The sequence below is a fragment of the Mandrillus leucophaeus genome, unplaced genomic scaffold, assembly GCF_000951045.1.
Source record: "Mandrillus leucophaeus isolate KB7577 unplaced genomic scaffold, Mleu.le_1.0 Scaffold57, whole genome shotgun sequence".
In the NCBI taxonomy this organism is placed as follows: domain Eukaryota; kingdom Metazoa; phylum Chordata; class Mammalia; order Primates; family Cercopithecidae; genus Mandrillus; species Mandrillus leucophaeus.
Genome location: NW_012106141.1, coordinates 6,826,495 through 6,846,090, shown reverse-complemented (window position 1 = coordinate 6,846,090; position 19,596 = coordinate 6,826,495). Strand labels below are relative to the sequence as shown.

The window sequence follows — 19,596 nt, the reverse complement described above, 5'->3', positions numbered from 1 at the left end:
AGGAGGGCAGTTGGCAGTTGAATGAACTCACACAATGCTGGCAGGAGCCTCTGAAACCATGCTCAGAGGCCCTGCCCAAACCAGCTTCCTATAAAACACAAATTTTAAAAACAGGGGTAGAAAGAAATCACACTTTATGACAATTTCTGTAGTCCTCCTAGCTTCATTTCCTCCTGGCCTCCCCTGCTTCCTTCAAGTCCAAAACACATGGTAGCAAAATACTACAGCTCTCTACTGTTTGTATAAACTGAATGGCAAAATGAAGGAAAGGTGGGGGTAGGGGACAAGCGAGATGGATTTCTTCCAGTACACCCGGGAGAAGCAATTGATTTTACTACAAACTTGGAGAGGGTGAATGTTCATGGCACACCATTTTGTTTCTGAGAGAAGACTCAAGCAAGTTATTACCTTTATTCTTCTTGGTACCACTGAGTTTTTGCCCCCACACTGGAAAAGTAACCTGTCCTACTTGCCTGCCATGGGGAAATTCATTTTTGCTGAGTGAAGGTTTATGGGCTGAAAAAAAGAACCTTGGGAAATAATTCAGTAAAATACAGTACTCTGAGAGGTGAAGCAAGCAGCAGCCTAGGTTACAAACATAATCTCTAAGCAGAGCCAGTAAAATGAAACAAAACCACTGTTTCAGACACTGTATTTTTGGCTAAGGTTTCACTCTGCAATAACTTTCAAAGTTACTCGTTTTAGTCAACATTATAAGGGTAAGTCAACATTTGTCCTGGCAGCAAGCCCAAATTTGTTATTTTATTAGTCTGCTACTGGTTAAATTGGCCCAAGATTAAACACATCTAATAAATAGCCTTAAAATATTGAAGTTTAGCAGAAAACCACATTCAAGTTCTCTTTACACAGGATGTTACTATTACTTAACCTTGGGCAGAGGGAGAAATGCACACCCACACCCCGGTTAAGTTTCTTTTAGCAAACACCAGCCCCCATTGCCTGAAACTCATCTTGGTCATGCCCAGACATGATGCTACAGACTTTCAGAGAAAGAGGAAGCCAAACATTTAGCTCTGTCTGTGGTCCCTGGCTCCACATCTGCCTTCTGAGGCAGAAAGGGCCAGATGCTCAGAGCTGGAGAACTTTTTAAAGAGTTGAACCTCCTTAAAAATTAGGAGTTGCCAGCAGCATCAAGTCTCTGTGGCCTTACGGGAAGGCCAGCCATAGGCCCAGAGGATGTTTTCTCACATCAGGTTATGCATTTTTGGCAAGAATGCCACAGAAATAATGTGCCTATAATGCACACCCATCCCCCAGTCTGGAAAATGGGGCTGGACATCCCTGGTTGGATGATGCCAACAAGGCACCCAGAGGTAGAAAAGGTCTCCTGGTCATAGCCACGGGGTCCAGAGGAAGGTCTCTGTGGCTTTGGGGTTCCGGAGTCAGTCATTTCCTACTGACTTCTTGGAAACCTTTGGGTGGAATATATGTTCTGCATTTGTTTATCTCTGTAAAAGGGATTCCTTGGCTTCCCCTTGGGTGGGGTTGGAGGGGAAGGGGGAAAAGGATGCCACTGGGAGTTCCATTCCTCCTTCTTTAAGGACATTTTCTGGGCTCTCTCAGAGCTTAGGAACAATCTGAATGCCGCTGCAGCAAGTAACAAAGTTCTTATCACTCTGGCCCAAAGAGTGCATCGATTCTTTGCAAAGGATCTAAGGATAAAATATGAGTCAACCTGTCTGGTTAGAAAGCAATACCCTATGACCTTGGGCCCAAAATGTAACCTCTATAAGCTTAGTTTCCTCTGCTGTGAAGTGACGATGACTCTCCTACCTCCTTACAGAGTTGTTGGGAGGATCACAGAGACTAGGTGTACAATATGCTTGGCAGTCACCCGCCTGTTAGAAAGTCCTCAGTAAATATCAGAGTACTGCCCTTATTTCTGATGTCCTGGGAGAGGCGTGGTCTCTCTGCCAGCCTGCGCCCCTGCCCTCTTCTATTCCCTGCAGCACTGGATTTTGCCTTGATCCTTCCAGGGACAAAGCTGGAGTTCCATGTCACCTGCCAGAATCGTACCAATAACTGCTCTGGCCACTGAGGCTGCTACAAGATCATGTATTTTGATTCCACATTCCTGCCTTCCTTTTCTTCCCGTGGTTTTATCACCTGTTTAGTCAAGCTCCAGCTGGATACAGCAAAATAGTGGTGCTTTGGCAGGATTCAAGGCTATATTGGAAGAGAGGAAAGCAGTAAAATCTCAAGATAAGGACCCAAGTCCTAACCTCCCTAATCTGGGAGGTTTGCATTATCCTCCCACCTGCCCACTGCCACCAACACTGCTGAATTATGGGCTAGAAGAGCTGGTCTCCAGTCTTGCCAGATCCCAGTACTGCCTGGGATTAGGCAATGAGAGGAACTCTGGGCATTCAACCCATGTTGGATGTGCAAGGTGAAACTTCACAAAAATAATGTGTAACCAAGAAAGGACCACACAGAACCACAGAAAAGTCCTCTGTCTTTCTCATCCATCTGTCATTCTTTGAAGCTCAGCATTATCTTAGCTTCCCAGAAGAGGAAAAAGAAGTACAGAGATGAAAAAGGATGCACAGATCTTAATCTCAGTGTCTCAGAGGAAGGACAGATTGTTCCAGCTGAATCTGGGATGATCAAACACATCTCAGGCAAGCAAAGCTGACAGTCAGGTCTGTCATCTGACTGAAAACTAGACAGGGACCAGGGATCCCAATTGGTTGCTGGGTAAAAACTACAGGGACATCTGACCAAGGGCACTGGGTCTGCAGAAGAAAATGGATCCCCTTCTCTTGATGTGTAGTTGGTTTCTGTTTTTGACAAGAACAACGATTCTGAGCAGACAGGCCTTGCAGAGATGTGACCTCCAGAGAGAAACACAAAATACGTCTGAGGTGCTCCCTGGTAACTCCCAGCTGTCCCTTCTAGCACAAATTATCCTTTCAAATGTTTGGTCCATGTGTGTCCTCAGGAGCACATGCCCACACTTAGAACCAGGGGACACAGCACCCGGGTGTTTTAGAACACTCTGCTCCCAGCCGAGAACAGAATACATTCAAATCTGATTATTCAGAATGGAAAAAGCTACTAGCCAAACAACCACATGGGATTGATTAAATAGGAAATAAATTTTTAAAAATCTTAAACTTTCCTGTTTTTGGCTTTCAGCTGACATCTTACCACCCACTGAGCAATGGTATGCAGAAAAATAAGATATAAAGCATGCTGTTCAGGAAACTGTGAGGTAAGTAATCTATAATGGATTCATTTGGCATTTCTGTTGCCCCCACACACCCCAAATGAGCAGATGAATAGCTTCAAAATGTTATTCTTTGGGAGGTGTGTGTGTGCATGTGCATGTGTGCAGAACACAAAACTGATTTCATTTGTTGAGACACTTTCCATTCTGTAGTGCATTTTTAATGGCAAGAATTAAAAAATACCCAGTAACAATGGATTTTTCCAAAGGTTCATAACAAACACTGACTCTCAGTGCTGTACATTTGCAACCTTGAAACATAGTGATTACATGTTATTTTGAACTGTCAGCAATTAATATGCAACCAGATGTATCATTATCTACAGTTTATTAAAATGCAGAAGCCTGTGAATATTTAAAAAAAAACAAACGATGTAGCACACAACAAAGAAGGCAAGGAGCTCAGAGACTCAGCTTTGCTCCCAGAATCACTCTCAGCTAGTTTCAATTCCAAAGAGATAATGGGGAAAATGGGTAGACAGTGGCAACTGACTTAAAATGAAAGAATAAATACAAACCTGTGATTTGGTTGTTGGGTTTTGTTAAAAAAAAAAAAAAAAAAAAAAGTTGGCTAGCCATTGTAGAGTCAAGGACATTATTTTGGTGGTAAAATAAAACTGGCATTTATTCCTAAGGTAAAGGATGCCTGCAGCAGAGAGCAGCAAGGTTCTCAAGTGTTTTCTAATATGGGACATCTACAGAGGAGAAGATTCCTTTGAAGACTGCTGGAAGTCTAAACTGGAAAAAAATTTCCTTGGTAAAGGTTTCCCAAGCACTGCCAGGTTGGGAAGGGCACAAGGATGGAGTGGAAGGTTCTTCTTCTACATGCCAGGCCCTCCTTCCCTCTGCCCCAACATTTGAGAGTCAAGTGAGGGGTGCCCCTGAGTTTGCAAAGCAGGACTGTGCAGTGGGCCACTTGCCCTGCAAAGCTTCAATCAATTGCGATTAAATAAATTATACCCTGCCAAGGCACTTGCCTACTCATAGACTCTAGCAATTTTCTAGAAACAGAGCAGTCACCCTACACCTGATGCAGGTGTGACTCTTGTGACTCTGAAGCACTATGTAAACAATGAGGGATGCTTAGGAAAGGGAAGGAGGAGGCACCAAGAGCCATGGAGTCACACACGCTCTCATCTTTGCCATACAGCAACCCTGTTATCCTGTTTCATAGAGGAGGAAGCAGGTGTTCAGAGAAGTGAGATGACTTCCTCCAAGTCATACCCAGTAGTTAACTGGCAGTGGTGAAATCTGAATTCAAATCTACCTGCCTTGAAAACCTCCCCCGCCACCCTACACTGGCTTCCCAGGATATACAACTTCCTCTGATAATAAATAATAATATAATCACAATATACAGGACGACTTTGTGCTAGGCTGTGCCAAAGTGCTTTCTGTGCATTATTTCCTTGACTTAAGTTAGTGCTATTAATATACCGATTTCACAGTGCAGGCAACTGAGACTCAGAGGGGTTAAGGGCCTTGCCTGAAGTCACACAGCCCAAATTGAGCCCAAAGCTACTAACTCAGCAAGGCCTGGGTTCTTAATTAACCACAGCATTGTTAGTTTCCTAAACCAGGGGGGAACCCCAAAGTGAATAGGCTGTAGAGGCAAAAGGGAAGTAGACACTGACGAAGCAGTGGCGGAGGAGAGAATGTTCTTTCGGCATTCAAGCCCTATCGCTCTGGAATCAGCAGCTCCTCTTGACACCTCCCTGAGAATCTTAGTGAGCCCAGGTTCAAAGGTGTCCTGCTTGCGTGTCCCCAGAAGATGCTGCCCTCTGATAAGGGCACACTCGAGGACTGGGGGGTGGCAGGCATCCAGCATCAGGGGGCTCATTGGATGACCACTTCTCAGTATTCCCCCTCCATAGTCTGCCAAGCTACCCAAAGAAATAGCCTGCTTCTCCCCCTCCCCCTGGTTGACAGTCACTACCCGTATGATTGCGTTGTTAATGACTTGGTCAAACTGAAGTAGAAGTTCCTTGAGGACAGAAAGCATGCCTTTTCTAAACCAGGGGGAAAATGATACACAGAGCCAGGTCTCAAATAAATATTTATGGACAATTAAAGAGCATTAGGGGTCATTTTTTAGTTGTCTAGCTCTTTACCAGCTCATATCCATCACACTATGGAGTCTCCCTACATTTCCAACAAAGGATCTATTTATAATTAAAGCACCCTGCAAATGAATAGGGCATGAAGAGCTCAAAGCAACCTAATTCACCCTCATCTGCTTGCCTTGGGTCTGTGTCCATGGTTGGCATTTGGCTAGGATTCTCAGATGATGCATGTCAGGTGGGAGCTGGCCTCGGGACAACTTGCTTCCTACTCCCCTGGCCAGGGTGCCTCTCTACCCAGAGCTCACACACCAACGCCTGTTTGAAAGTCAATCTGGGAACAATCAGAAGGCCGCACTAGATTATTTTGTTGCTCTACCTGGCAGAAATGAATGTGAAGCTTGGCAGTATGCTTGGAACATCTTTTGTTTTTTAAAAAAATAATAATGCCCAATGCTAACTCTGATCACTTTATTTCCTACAAAGGAAGGAGCTACCTCCTAGCAGATGCCTTGGTAGGTGTAACCACTTGTAGCTTCTACGCAACTGATCTATGTTCAAGATAGATGCTGCTGCTGCTGCTGCTAATGACCTATTAAGTACTTGCTTTGGTGGAAGCCCTTTATATGCTCATTTCAAATTCCCATCTTTCAGATGAGGAAACTAAGGCTTAGAGGATGAGACACAAGTCCAAGATCTCTCGGCTCACAGGTGGCCAAGTGGGGATTCAAACTCAGTTCAGGCTGACTTCCAAATCCAAGTTCTTAACCATTACATTCTAGGGCTGACCCCAATTAAAGTGTAATCTCATCCAATCCTTCCCGCCAGAGTGAAGGGGAAAAGGAACAGGATGGGTTGAATCATTTTAGCTGGAACTTTGGAATGTTCTTTGAAGCTTCGAAAAGAAAAAGATGTATGTTCTGAGGACAGAAATCTAGTTTTATTTTTTAAGTTGGCTACCATGTAGCACAGATTCACTTCCTATAACACATTAAAGCCAATTTTTATCTACTTAGTCTTAATATCTGAAATTTGGGTCCTATGCTAAATGTCCAAATTTCAAGTTTAGTTTGCAAGTGACTGTGTCAAACTTGGGAACTTATTGTAGACTTCTAATCCTAGAAAACCCCTCAGAACATGCCTTGTTCGCTGTTTCCAAACTCTGTATTGCCATGATAATTTTTTGCCATATGTACATGTCACCTGAGCCATTATGTACTATTTCCTTAATTAGTCATTTTTTACTTAAAAACTTATTGTAAAAATAAACTCTATCACTGCCTTAAATGGAAAATCACTATCACCTGTCATAAACAGATGCTAACTTTAAAAAATGAACCCTGAGGCCTACACTTAGTTACACAGGGAAATTATCAAGTGATGGGGAGGTGTTAAAGACACACTAATTCCAAGTGGAAACTTGACATAATCAGAGAATTTAAAAGGGAAAGTGATTAAATTATTTTGTGATTTGTCTTTGTAAGATTTGAGCTGCCCAAGTGGTATGAAACCCACCTTCTGGAAAATAACGATCTAATCCAGTCCTCTCATTCCAGAAACAGACTCTGAAATGCCAAGACCCTAAGCCTACCTTTGCCCTGTCCCCTGCTACTTGGGAAGCTCTTGTACGAACCAGCTTAGAAATAAATGCTGCATTTAAGAGACTTCCAAAGCAAGCTCCTGTTCCTTGACGTTGGTGTCAGAATCAAGCTCACTCTTCTAGGCCCTTGGAACCTGGGCATAAAGCATTCAGAGACGAATGAATGCAACATGTCTTTTCTGATGCTCTCTCCTTCAAAGCTCTCAGATAAGTCACCATCAAACATCTGAGGAGGAAGGAGGTGGAGGTGACAGTTCATCATGCATCTGTGGCTTACACACAAGAAACCATCAGTTCTCCCTCTTCTTTATTTCCTTCTTGACAGTGGTTTCTGACTCCTTCTGCAAGATCACACCCAGACATCCCCAACGCAATCACCAGGATGGCTGACCAGGGATGAGAAAATGAACTAAGACTGCCAAAACCTAACACGATATTGATGAGCCACTTTCACCGCGCCCCCCCTGGCCCCCGAACCCATGTGAAGTCAAAAATTAAAAATAGTCTTCCCCAGTGACCTTTAGTTATCTTCTCTGTATTTGCCTGGGGTTGTTCTTGACATGCCTGCGTCATTCGCAATTATGAAATGTTAGTATGCCAACATAAGATAGCACACTTGAAATGGGAGCTTGCCCTGGCCTTGGGTTCAGAAAGCACCCACAGGGAAGACTCACCATTTTGCCCGCCTCGGCCATCTGGCCGGACTCCATCTCTTTCCGCCACTAGCTTGTTCCTTTTCCTTCTGTAGCGTCTTCCTCTAGGAAGACTCCACATTTCCAAATCTGACAGCCCATGGCAAGTCCAAAACATTTACCTTTCTTTTTTCCTTTTTACATTTTATTTCAGGGTTCAGACACAGGCTCTCAGCTTTATTTAATTCAATCAGTTTGCCAACTTCTAATGCTAACGGTATTTACAGAAAGAGTGCCCTCGGGAAATGCTGTATTTCTTCTTACTATTTATCACCTGTGCTGCAAGCATTAGGTGTGCAGAGTTCAGAAAGACATCATTTTAAGATATGTTGTGGCCAGAAGTAGTGGCTCATGCCTGTAATCCCAGCACCTTGAGAGGTCGAGGCGGGAGGATTACTTGAGCCCAGGAGTTTGAGACCAGTCTGGGCAACACAATGAGACCCTGACTCTACAAAAATAAAACAATTGAAAGAAAATTAGCCAGGTATGGTGGCACACGCCTGTAGTCCTAGCTGTAGTCCTAGGACTACAGCTGTAGCTACTCTGGAGGCTGAGGTGGGTGGGAGGATCGCTTGAGCCTGAGAGGTTAAGGCTGCAGAGAGCCATGATTGTGCCACTGCACTCCAGCCTAGGCGACAGAACAAGCCCCTATTTCTAAAACAAACCAACAAACAAAATACATCACCTATGTGTACTGAAGTTTGTATCTATCCATTCCTTGTGGGCTTTTTAACAGTGATCTCACATCAAATTTAAAGTAGGACCTTGCACTTGGAGATTACTCTGTACAGTGTTTTGGCTAACTTTAATGGGGTCCACTTAGAACATCCCCCAGAGAGACAGTGCTGCTTATCACCTACCCAGAACCATGACTGGCTTAAGCCAACATTGTGACATGCCAAGAGGTCAAGACTGGGCAAGGAGGGACCAACACTGGGCCCTGCCTCCTAATTTCTCTGAATCTCCTTTTCCTCAGTTGACCAACAAAAACGACAGCTCCAGAAAAAAAGAAAAACGAAGAAAAAATGAAAAACTAAAAAATGAAAACCTAAAAACAAACAAAATAGCAAAATTAAAAAAAAAAAGGACAGTCCTTGCCTTGCCCAGCTCCCTCAGCTACTGCAAGGCTCAAAGGAGAAAATGCATGTGAAAATAAGTGACTGCTGGCTGGGTGTGGTGGCTCATGCCTGTAATTCCAGCTACTTGGGAGGCTGAGGCAGGAGAATCACTTGGACCCAGGAGGCAGAGGTTGCAGTGAGCCGAGATCTTGCTGCTGCACTCCAGACTGGGCAAGAGAGTAAGACTTTGTCTCAAAAAAAATAAAAAAAAAGAAAAGAAAAAAAAGAAAATGACTACTATCTGAACAAAGGGTGGCATTGCTCTGGATTTATTAAGCACAATGAAAAAGGAAGGTGTCCTCATTGCAACATACCTGTCCCCACTTCTCTACCTCCCATATGCACACATATAGGTTTAAACTGGTTACAATGAGTATATAATCATGCTCAACTTTTTTTCTCTTTATTTTTTCCAGGAACACTAGGGTATTTCTGTTTGCTAGTGAGTAATGGCTGCAAATGATGTCACTGACCCCTGTGCCAGAGGCCATGGTCATGGAGCTATTGCTCTATTGTAGGACAGAGAGGTTGTTGGCTTTTCTGTCCAGTTAAATAGGAAAGGATGCTAGACTGGAACCAAACCATCAGACTTCAGGCTCCAGCTAGGCCATTCCCAGCTGTGTGGTCTTGAGCAAATCATTGGACCTCTCTGACCCTTGGTATCTTCATCTTTAAAATGAGGACAATTATACACTCAGGAAAGCCAAAGAATATAGAAGTGCCTTGAAACTGTAAAATGCACAAATACAAAGCATGACTATTATTGCAAATAATGTCATTATGAACAACTTTGGAAACACAGCCTTTTCCCCACAAGAGCTAGAATACTACGTCCAAATATCTGAACCATTTTTGTCTTTTAATATGCACAGAAAGTGTGTTATCTTCTTTTCTTTTTTCTTCTTTTTAATAGACACAAGGTCTTGCTATGTTGTGCAGGCTGGTCCCCAACTCCTGGGCTCAAGCAATCTGCCTGCCTCAGCCAGCCTCCCAAAGTGCTACGATTACAGGCATGAGACACCGTGCCCCACCAATAAGTGTATTATTTTCCAGCAACATTCACAGCATTGGGTTTTTTTCTTTTCTTTTTATTTTTTAAGACAGAGTCACACTCTGTTGCCCAGACTGCAGTGCGGTAGCACAATCTCAGCTCACTGCAACCTCCGCCTCCCGAGTTCAAGCAATTCTCCTGCCTCAGCCTCCCGAGTAGCTGGGGTTACAGGTTCCCGCCACCACGCCCAGATAATTTTTGTATTTTTAGTAGAGACTGGGTTTCACCATATTGGCCAGGCTGGTCTTGAACTCCTGACCTCAGGTGATTCGCCCACCTTGGCTTCCCAAAGTGCTGGGATTACAGGTGTGAGTCACCACGCCGAGCTTGGTTTTATTATGTCTTAAAAATAGTTGCAACATCAATTAGGTATAAAATAGCACCTTATTATTGCCTTTTTCATTTCTATAATTCCTACTAGAGTGAACATTTTAAATAATCTTTACCATTCCTTGTGTGTGAACTGCCTTCTAGTATCTTTGGCTTATTTGTCAATGAATATCTTAGGATACTTTTTAAATATCTGTATAAATTATTTATATGACAACAATGTTAATCTTTAGTCTGTCATCTTTACTTCAAAAATCTTTTCCAATGTATTAGTGTACTTCTCTTCTCTAAAGAAGCATATTAAGCCTAAAAGAAATCCTGTTTGTTGACACAGCATCATAGAGTGTCTTTGCACTTATCAATACTCAAGATTTTCAGGCACACTAAAGATGTCCATAAGAAATAAGCAAGGACAGGAAAGAGATAGGACAGCATGTCACATTTGGAAAAGTTAGGGGAACCAGGAGCACTGGGCCAGGAGAAGGAAAGCATCTGAACGGAGAGAGGGAGAAGAGAGAATGCACATATGCGTGGGTGGAGTGGGAGAGGTGTGGAGAGAGAGTAGTTTTCAAATACTTAAGGGCGTAACACATAAGAAAGTATTACTGGATCAGGCACGATGGCTCATGCCTGTAATCCCATCACTTTGGGAGGCTGAGGGGGGTGGATTATCTGAGGTCAGGAGTTCGAGACCAGCCTGGCCAACATGGTGAAATCCTGTCTCTACTAAAAATACAAAAATTAGCAGGGCGTGGTGGCGTGTGCCTGTAATCCCAGCTACTCAGGAGGCTGAGACAGAAGAATAACTTGAACCCAGGAGGCGGAAGTTGCAATGAGCTGAGATCGCACCACTGCACTCCAGCCTGAGCAACAAGAGTGATACTCTGTTTCAAAAAACAAAAAAAAAACCACCAAACAAACAAAAAGTAAAGTATTACTGAATAACATACAGCTCTAGGAAGCAATGTTACAATTAAGAAAGGATTTTCTTGTCATCTATACTGAACACATATGGAGTACACTCATCCTTCAGTATCCAGGGGTGATTGGTTCCAGAACCCTCTCAGATACTAAAATCTAAGGATGCTCAGGTCCATCATATAAAATGGCATACTGTTTGCCTGCATCCTACCCATATCCTCTTACACTTTAAATCATTTCTAGATTACTTAAAATACCCAATAGAATGTAAGGATAATTGTTGTTATCCTGTATTGTTTTTTATTTGTATTATTTAAAATTGTTATTTTTTATTGTTTTATTCCCTAATATTTTCTTTTCCTTTTTTTTTTTTTTTTTTTTTTGAGACAAGGTCTCCCTCTTTCACCCAGGCTAGGGTTGCAGAGGCACCATCTCAGCTCATTGCAGCCTCAAACTCCCTGGCCCAAGCAATTCTCCCACCTCAGCCTCCCAAGTAACTGGGTCTATAGGTGTGTGCTACCACACTTGGTGAATTCTTTGATTTTTTTTTTTTTTTAAGAGATGGGGTCTCGCAGTGTTGCCCAGGCTGATCTCAAACTCATGGACTCAAACAATCCTACTGCCTCTGCCTCCCAAAGTCCTGGGATCCAAATACTTCTGATCAATGGTTGGTTGAATCCGTGGACATGGAACAAGTGGATATAGAGGGCCAACTGTATACAATCTAAAATGTTGTCCCTGGAGGTGTTTAAGCAGAGATTGAATGGATCTGGCAGCAGATAAGATTGGGCTACATGTTCTCAACAGGCCTTTCCCACTCTGAAGTCCTCTGATGCAATGACCCTGGGTCATTTCCTGGAGGCTGGATTTGTTTGTTTCATAAATCCTCAGGGAAAAAAAAGCCTGTTTTGCTACTCCTTTCCTCCTCATCTTAAGAGCCAGAAAGAAGAAAAAAGTCTAGTGAACTTACCATTAAGGTTTCTGGTTCAGCTCCAATTAACTGAAATTTACTAATAATCAGGGCTACCTTCTCTCAAAAGGACACAACGGTCCAAACAGAAAGTCCGGGCACAAGTGTTTCCAGACTTAAAAAGAATCACTCCTTTCCCAGCCAGTAGAATGTTCGGAAACCTTTCCTGATTAACTTGTGACACAGTCTCTCTCTCTCTTTTTTTTTTTTCTTTGAAGATGGAATCTTGCTCTGTTTCTCAGACTGGGGTGGTGCTCGGCTCACTGCAACCGCCACCTCCCAGGTTCAAGTGATTCTCCTGCCTCAGCCTCCTGAGTAGCTGGGATTACAGGTGTGTGCCACTACGCCTGGCTAATTTTTGAATTTTTAGTAGAGACGGGGTTTCACCATTGGTCAGGCTGGTCTTGAACTCCTGACCTCGTGATCCGTCCACCTCAGCCTCCAAGTGCTAGGACTACAGCTGTGAGCCACTGCACTGGACGTGACACAGCCTCTTCTAAACTAGTTACTGGTGTCAACTTGTTTAAAAAAAAAAAAAAAGGAAGGCAATAGAAACCTCTGGCCTTCACTCCTGACAGTCCATGAGCCAATATAAGAATAAGTGGCAATGCGGTCATGGCAATTTCCTCATTTTGTGTGTGACCTCTACCCACTATCAAGGCTGACAAATTATGGAAGGCAACTGCACACATACATCACAAAGTAGCCCTTCCAGATACACACATCATCAGTAACAATTACATTTACACAGGGCTTTGAACAATTAGGATGTGATCAGTAATTTATTTTCTTTCAGTAGTTATGAAAACAGTGGCATCTGTCCAGGATTTTTATGGGTAATCACAGGGTGTCTTGAGAAAATGACACAATTTGCAAATATCCAGATGGTAGTTGGGCCTTCCAGTGATTGGTTTACACAGAAGGCCTGTGGTTAATATAGATAAGCAAAATGACTAACAGAACTAACGGTGTCACCTCCAGAGGTAAGCATGCAGAATTCTGCCAAAGACCACCTCCTTGGTCTTGAGAAACACAAAATGAAGATTGCTCAAACCCTCCCAAATGGGGGCTTGCAAACCCCACTCCCGTGAGTTGCAGCCGTTCTATGAAGTGGGCTGCCAGAAGCATTGACTAACGGTGGGGTTTCCTAACCAGACAGGAAAAAACGGGCCTTCGAGCATCAGGCAATTTTTTGGGGCAGGTGGGTTCATCCTTCCCATGTTATGTGGTGAGACAACCAATGATTTAGTCACTTAGAGGCAATGTGATGTGGTTGGAAAAGTACAGACTTCAGGGTCAACTGGGTTTTTAGTCTCATCTCCTTGACCCAGTATTAAAGCCATCCTGGGAAAGCCACTACCTGTTCTGAGCCTCAGTTTCTTCTTCTACAAAAGGGGGTATGAATACCAACCTCATAGGATTACTGTGACGATTAAGGGACTTACAGTAAAGTCCCTAATGCACTGCTGTGTGTAAAACAGCATTCAGGCAATTAGACTGGTGATCATCATGTTTCTTAAAACCATTTTAAGAATCTGTTTTCAGATGTAAAGGTCGTAATTATAATGACATTTTCTAAGCACTTACTACATGCTAGGCACTATGGTTAGCAGTGCATATGAAACATCTCATTTTAGAGCTCTCATCATTTCCATTTTTACCGTTGAGGAAACAGGTTTGGAGAGGCACAGTAGCTTGTTCAAGGCCACATCACTAGCAGGTGGTGGAGACAGCATTGAGACTCAGACAGTCTTATTCTAGTCAATGCCCTTGAACAGCATTAAATGTACACATGTAAAGTCAACACATTTTCCTCTTCTATTGCTAGTTCATGTGCATTTTTAAGGACCAAGATTCCCAAAATAATTTTCCAACTGAACAGCCTCAGAATGATGGCTCAATGACCATAACCAGATCCTACAGCAAGTGATGGCCTTTTTCTGGGTAGCTCCGTGTGGCTTCCCACCCAGCAAGATCTCTGAGGTCATATGATTCCTGGAGTCTATTTAATCATCTGAAGAAATTACAGGATTCTAACTGTAATAACTCCTTACGACTAGTTTTCCTGTGGCTGTTCAGGTATACTATCAGTTGAATACAATATGATACAGATTCCAAGAAATGTACAGATTACTAGAAACCAGTAACCCTTTAGCTTTTCAGCTGACATTCAAGGAGTACAGCCCGAGGTGCATACAATTTTAAAATGCACATGTTGACTGATAGAGGCATAAATCGTGGCAGGAGCATAGGGTTCACCTTGCCCTTTAGAAGTGAGCCTTAAAGGATACCTTCTCAGTTATGTAAGGTGCTCAAGGTTATACTTAGAAGATAATATTTTAAAGTATTTTGCATGTCTATTAAGTTTTGTATTACCACCCCACCTTTTATCCCACACAGGTAAACACCCTTAGATGCTACAAGGGACGCTGATATTAAATGCTGGACTGAATCCATCAGGAAATTTGGCATTGGATCTTGGCTTAGCTTCTGATTTTCTTTGCAGCTTTCTGTAAATCACCTCCCCTCAGTGTCCTTATTCATAAAGTGGAGAGAACAGTACAAACTTTATGTTAACCTTACAACACGTTTGGGGTCTCAAGTGAGACACTAGACATAGTAGACTTAGAAAAGGAACAGAGCTCTGTCATTTCTAGGTGCATGTCATTATTCTTAGGGTCATGCAAGGCTACTGGCTAAGTAAAAATCAGAACCTATACTTTGGAGACCCAGGGCAGTATTCAGCTATTCATGAGATAGGCCTATGGTCTATGGCGCTACAAATTTTGAAAAACTGCTGAGAGTCAAAAGCAATGGCTACAAATATCATTAACTAAATCAGGCCTAATCTGACCAATATCTAAGATGGTAAATTTTAAAACCGAAAGTAAGTTGTCCACCAAGCTGTCAGATATATTCTCAAAAATAACAGAAACATCTCTTTGTATTTTCATTAAAAATGAACTGGACCTAAAACTCTTAAAAGTTTCTCACAAGGCTCTAGCTTCCTTAGCCAATGTGTCCACCTTACCTGAGCTTGCTTCCTTTTCTTCACATTTTTTTTTTTAAGCCTTCTTTTTAAAAAGCAAACCTCACTACAGGGAAATATTGATTTTTAACTTACATTCAGGATAATTCATTAGAGGTAACACATTTTCTTCTAGTGATTGGATCAGGAGTTTAGGGCACCTATATAGACCAGTCCCTCCTGGCATGGGAAGTAGATGACCAATAAATACAAAAACAGATAAACTGAACAAAGCTGCATCGAAGATTAGAAGAAATAAGCTTAATGCTCATATCATACCACATTTTTCATCCACAAAGTCTACAGCCATGTGAATTAAGTTCCTTATATTTCACAATTAATGATTATAGCCAGCAGGATCTCACGGATTACGGATATTAAAATTAAACATTTGCCACCCAACTCAAATCCCCATGTCATAAGAAATAGCATTAAAAGGCAGTATTATACTAACAGACAGCAATATTATAATCCCTGTGGAATATTTTCAAAAGCTTAAAATAGATCATTTAAAAAAATAAAAATACATTTTAAAAATATCATTTTTTTTTTGCCTTCATTGGAAACTACCACAAATAAAAAATTACAAATCACTTAAATCTTGAGTAGAATTTTTATTTACTTTTAAGAGAACGCTTATTTTTGCATATTTTTTTACTCAGTGCGTGGTATCAAATGTACATCAACGCCACTTGCCTGTTCTCCAGGAGCCTTTTCCTAAGTGGCTTTCCCCAGTTCACTTGCTGCAAGGATAGGAGTGAATGCCAGAAGGCACTTGCCAGTGCCATGTTGTGTGCACTGTCCTACCCATGGCAAATTCGGAAGGAACAGCCATTACACACGGCCATTAAATGTTTAAAGGGCGCAGGTGCTCTGTTGCAAAGGCCTTTGAAGGTCAACAAGTCCTGTTTTCCTAGAAAGGCCTCTGGATAGATCCATTTTTCTTTTTATTATAACCACATTCTTTCTACAAAGAAAACAATCACTCTCAAAAAAATACTTTCAGAGGAATTAACAGTCAATGCCTAGTTTATAAACAATTATATAATCATGTTTTTCAAAAGGCTGACAAGTGAATGCTATTTTTTAAACATTTACGAATACTGATGACACCTACTGGTGGAAAATATATTTTAGTTAACTGCTTATGGAGAAGCTAGGCCTACAAGGGTTAGCCGCCTTTTGCACTGATAGTGAAACCAGAAAACTACCCCTAAACTCACTTAGGTCTCTTTTTCCGACTTTGCCAGTTTCCATTATCAGAAAATGATATGCTCATCAATGAAGTCAAAAGATATCTCTGCCTCAAAGTGTATAAAGCATACTTGATTTAGTGTTTAAATCAAACACTAAAAAACAAACAAAAACCCCAATGGTGATAGCTGAAAAATATTTACCAACTATCTCCAAAACTATTCCAACCCCTTCCTTACTTCTCACACCAGGATATCCCCATACAAGGAAAATAAGTCATATTGTATAGTCTAGATCCAGCTACCAATGAAGAAAATTAATATTTGACATGTGATAAGTTTCATCATATTTATGATATATAGACATATCAATATTCTATGTATAAGAATAAAATTAAGCAGGCAAGTTTTACCTAAGCCTTTAGCTAAACTACTCAAAAATGCAGGACTAAGTGATAGTAGGAAGGGACTGGTTAGAGTCCTCAGCTATCCTCACTCTTTGGCCCACTTCAATTTATTAATTACATTGGCTATGCCTTTCTTCCTTACAAAAGGAGTTAGAGTGGGCACCAATTGTGCTGCTCCTATGCTCATGAAATTAGGAAGTTCCCACTGAAAAAATATTATATTCATTCCAGGCCTGACCAACCTGAATTCCATGCAGGTGCTGCCATATCAAACCTTAAATAAGACTCCAGATGCCACTAGGGCCATCACATTTTCACAGCTGCTGGCAACAAAAACTCTTTGTGATAATATTAAACTGAGCTGGGCTGTGGGGTTGGGTTTAGGTGAGGGAGAAGTTAGTTTGTGCTCAGCTTATAGAAAGCTGAATACAACCAGAGACTGTTTGGAGTCCTGTCAGCTTGGAGCAGCTCTTGCTAGAGGAAATGAATCTTTGATGGTGTGCTCCTGAATATACATGATTCAGTGAGCCAAGTGCATACAGCTGAGCAGACCTAAGGAAGGCGAGTGGGTGGAACCTCAAGAATGCTGTGACAATGCCGGATGCACACCTGCTTTCAGCCTTTCCCCGGTGGCCGTGGTGATGTTTGCAGAGTGAGGTGTGGGAGAGTGGAAAGCTCCCAGATACACGCATGAGTGGCAATGACCACCTGGGTCCTGTGGGTTCCACTGCAGCTTGACCACAGCAAAGCTGTAATCTAGTGAAAGCGACTGTATTCCCTAAGACCCTCAAAGAGAGGGATGCTTTCTCCTCCAGCTGAACCCAACCTTTAAGACCACTGAGCCATGTGCCAGAGAAAATAACACGCAAGAGGAAAAGGCAGACTAAACATTACCTGGGAGCACTCCTTCACATCGCCCGCAAGGCACAGTAAAGTTCCCAGAAAGAGAAATGTTTCCAATGTTCCAAGGCAGCTTTCCATTGCCCTGAGGACTTTAATTCATTTTCAAGATCCATGTGGGAGACACTCCAGTTTACTCATTTAGCCCCAGCCCCTGGGCTGACTGACCCTCACTGGCCACAGGTGATAGGCAGAGGTGCTGTGTCCTGTCTTTGCTGCCAAAAGGCTGCAAGGCCAAGTCTGACAGGTGAGAGGGCTGGAACTTCCCTCTGCTCTCCCATCCCAGGCAAAAAGAAACTCGCTTGCTTAAAGGGTAGCCCTTCCCTGACACTGGGGCTTGCTCACAAGTAGGAGAAAGTCTCTCTGAGGGTCCAGACAGAAGATGAACAGTCTGAGAGCCCTGCAAAAGCAAGGAGGCGGCTGCTTCCAGACCGGCAGGTAGAGGGACAGGGAGAGAGGGGGCAGCTAGTGTTTGGTCCACAGAGAAAGAGCTAGAGAAAAGGAGACAGGGTGAGAGATGGCGACGGGGAGACACAAAGAAGACGGTGTAAGATATGTAGAGAAAGTGACACACACGGAAAGTGAGAGATGGAAACAGAGACAGTGACACCGGGCGGGCGCCGAGAGAGTGGGAGATGGAGGGAGACGAGACAGGCAGATGGCCCCTAGAGGTCCAGGTGCAGGGCGCGGCCCTACCTCGGCGTCCTTGGCCGGACCGCTGGCCGGGGGTAGCTCCAGGCTGCAGTTCGCCCGCTTGACCGTGAGGTAGAAGGGGTAATCCTTGGCCACCATGGCGGCTGCCGGGCCTGCCCTTTGGGATGTCACCGCTGACCCTAGGCGACTACAAAACTCCCAGGCGAAAGGGGGCCCCAGCTCCACGATGCCGGGCGGCGGCGGCGACAAGGACACCGACAGCCGGCTTCCAGCCGGGCGGGACTCGACTGGGCTCCGGAGCCGAGTGGGCGGGGCTGTGCCAGCCACGCCTTAATGGGTGGGGATGGGCGGGCCGCCGGCTCGGCACCGCCCCACGCCCACGTGCCGCCGCACGGACTCCTACTGGAGCTGCGAGGGGCGTGGGGCGGTCCCGAGGGTGGAGAGGGACCTCTCTCTCCCAGCGGGCCTTCGACTCCGAGCGCCCCCGCGGAGCGTGGGCCGCGATTGCGGGGCTGGTGGACCCCGTGATAGGTCCTTTCGGGTTCTTTGGCACTCTCCGGTGAGAGAGGCTGCGGGTAGAAAGGAGGCTGGGGCGAAACCGGGCGACGGGGAGAAAGGAGGCTCTAGTGACACCCGGCGGCAGGAAGGAGCCTGGGGGAAAAGCGAGCGTTGTAAAAGTCCACATTAGAAAGGGGTGGTGTTCTCTCTTGCCTCTTCCCAGGCCACTGCACCCTTTTTTTTGTTTTTGAGACGGAGTCTCGTACTCGCTCTGTCGCCCAGGCTTTTTTTTTTTTTTTTTGTAATGAATGTCACTGGAGTATAATCTACAAATGGCAAAATGAACCCATTTTAAGAGTACTGTTTGTTGAGTTCTGACAAATATAAACACCCGTATAACCACCTCCACAGTCGGTATACAAAACATTTCCACCACCCCGGAAAGTTCCCTGGAGACCTTTCCCTTTGCACCCACTTTTAAATTTGACTAGGATGTTCAAAGGCTGTCTGACACTCAAGGGCAATCTGACAGGGTGTCCTTCAAGTATAAAGCTCTGCATGGATGACCCGGCACTACCACACCTTTCTGGATCCTTTTTTGAGAAACAGTGACACTGGAAATACCCAAGAAGGCGATTGATTATAAGGTTGTTTGCACCAGCCCTGTCTGGGGCAGTAAAAAATAAAAAGTAGCTGGAAACAATGGTAATATATCCATCAATAGGGAGTGCTTAAATAAAGTTTACTCACTGTGTAATACTACTTAGCAGCAGTGAAAAAGGAGATGGGTCTATGGATGTGGCATGGAAAGATCTCCAATGTATTAGACTCAGTTTAAAAATAATTGCAGACTAAGCACAATACAATACCATTTATGTTAAAAAAAAATACAAGTTTACCACAGAATATCATATATTTTCTATA

At 43.5% G+C, this 19,596-nt stretch overlaps 1 protein-coding gene across 3 annotated transcripts in view; it reads right to left on the bottom strand.

Moving 5' to 3' along the window:
- The window catches only part of ARHGEF3 (Rho guanine nucleotide exchange factor (GEF) 3), a 353,065-nt gene that overhangs the window by 58,385 nt on the left and 275,084 nt on the right, over positions 1–19,596 (bottom strand). The window contains exon 1 of one of the 3 annotated variants that reach the window (XM_011998414.1): positions 18,217–18,475. The exons of the other annotated variants lie outside the window; for them this stretch is intronic. Within the exon in view, the coding sequence (XP_011853804.1) occupies positions 18,217–18,312 (96 nt within the window). The 5' untranslated portion in view covers positions 18,313–18,475. Of the gene's footprint in view, positions 1–18,216; positions 18,476–19,596 lie in introns of those variants that run through there. 3 annotated transcript variants of the gene reach the window in all.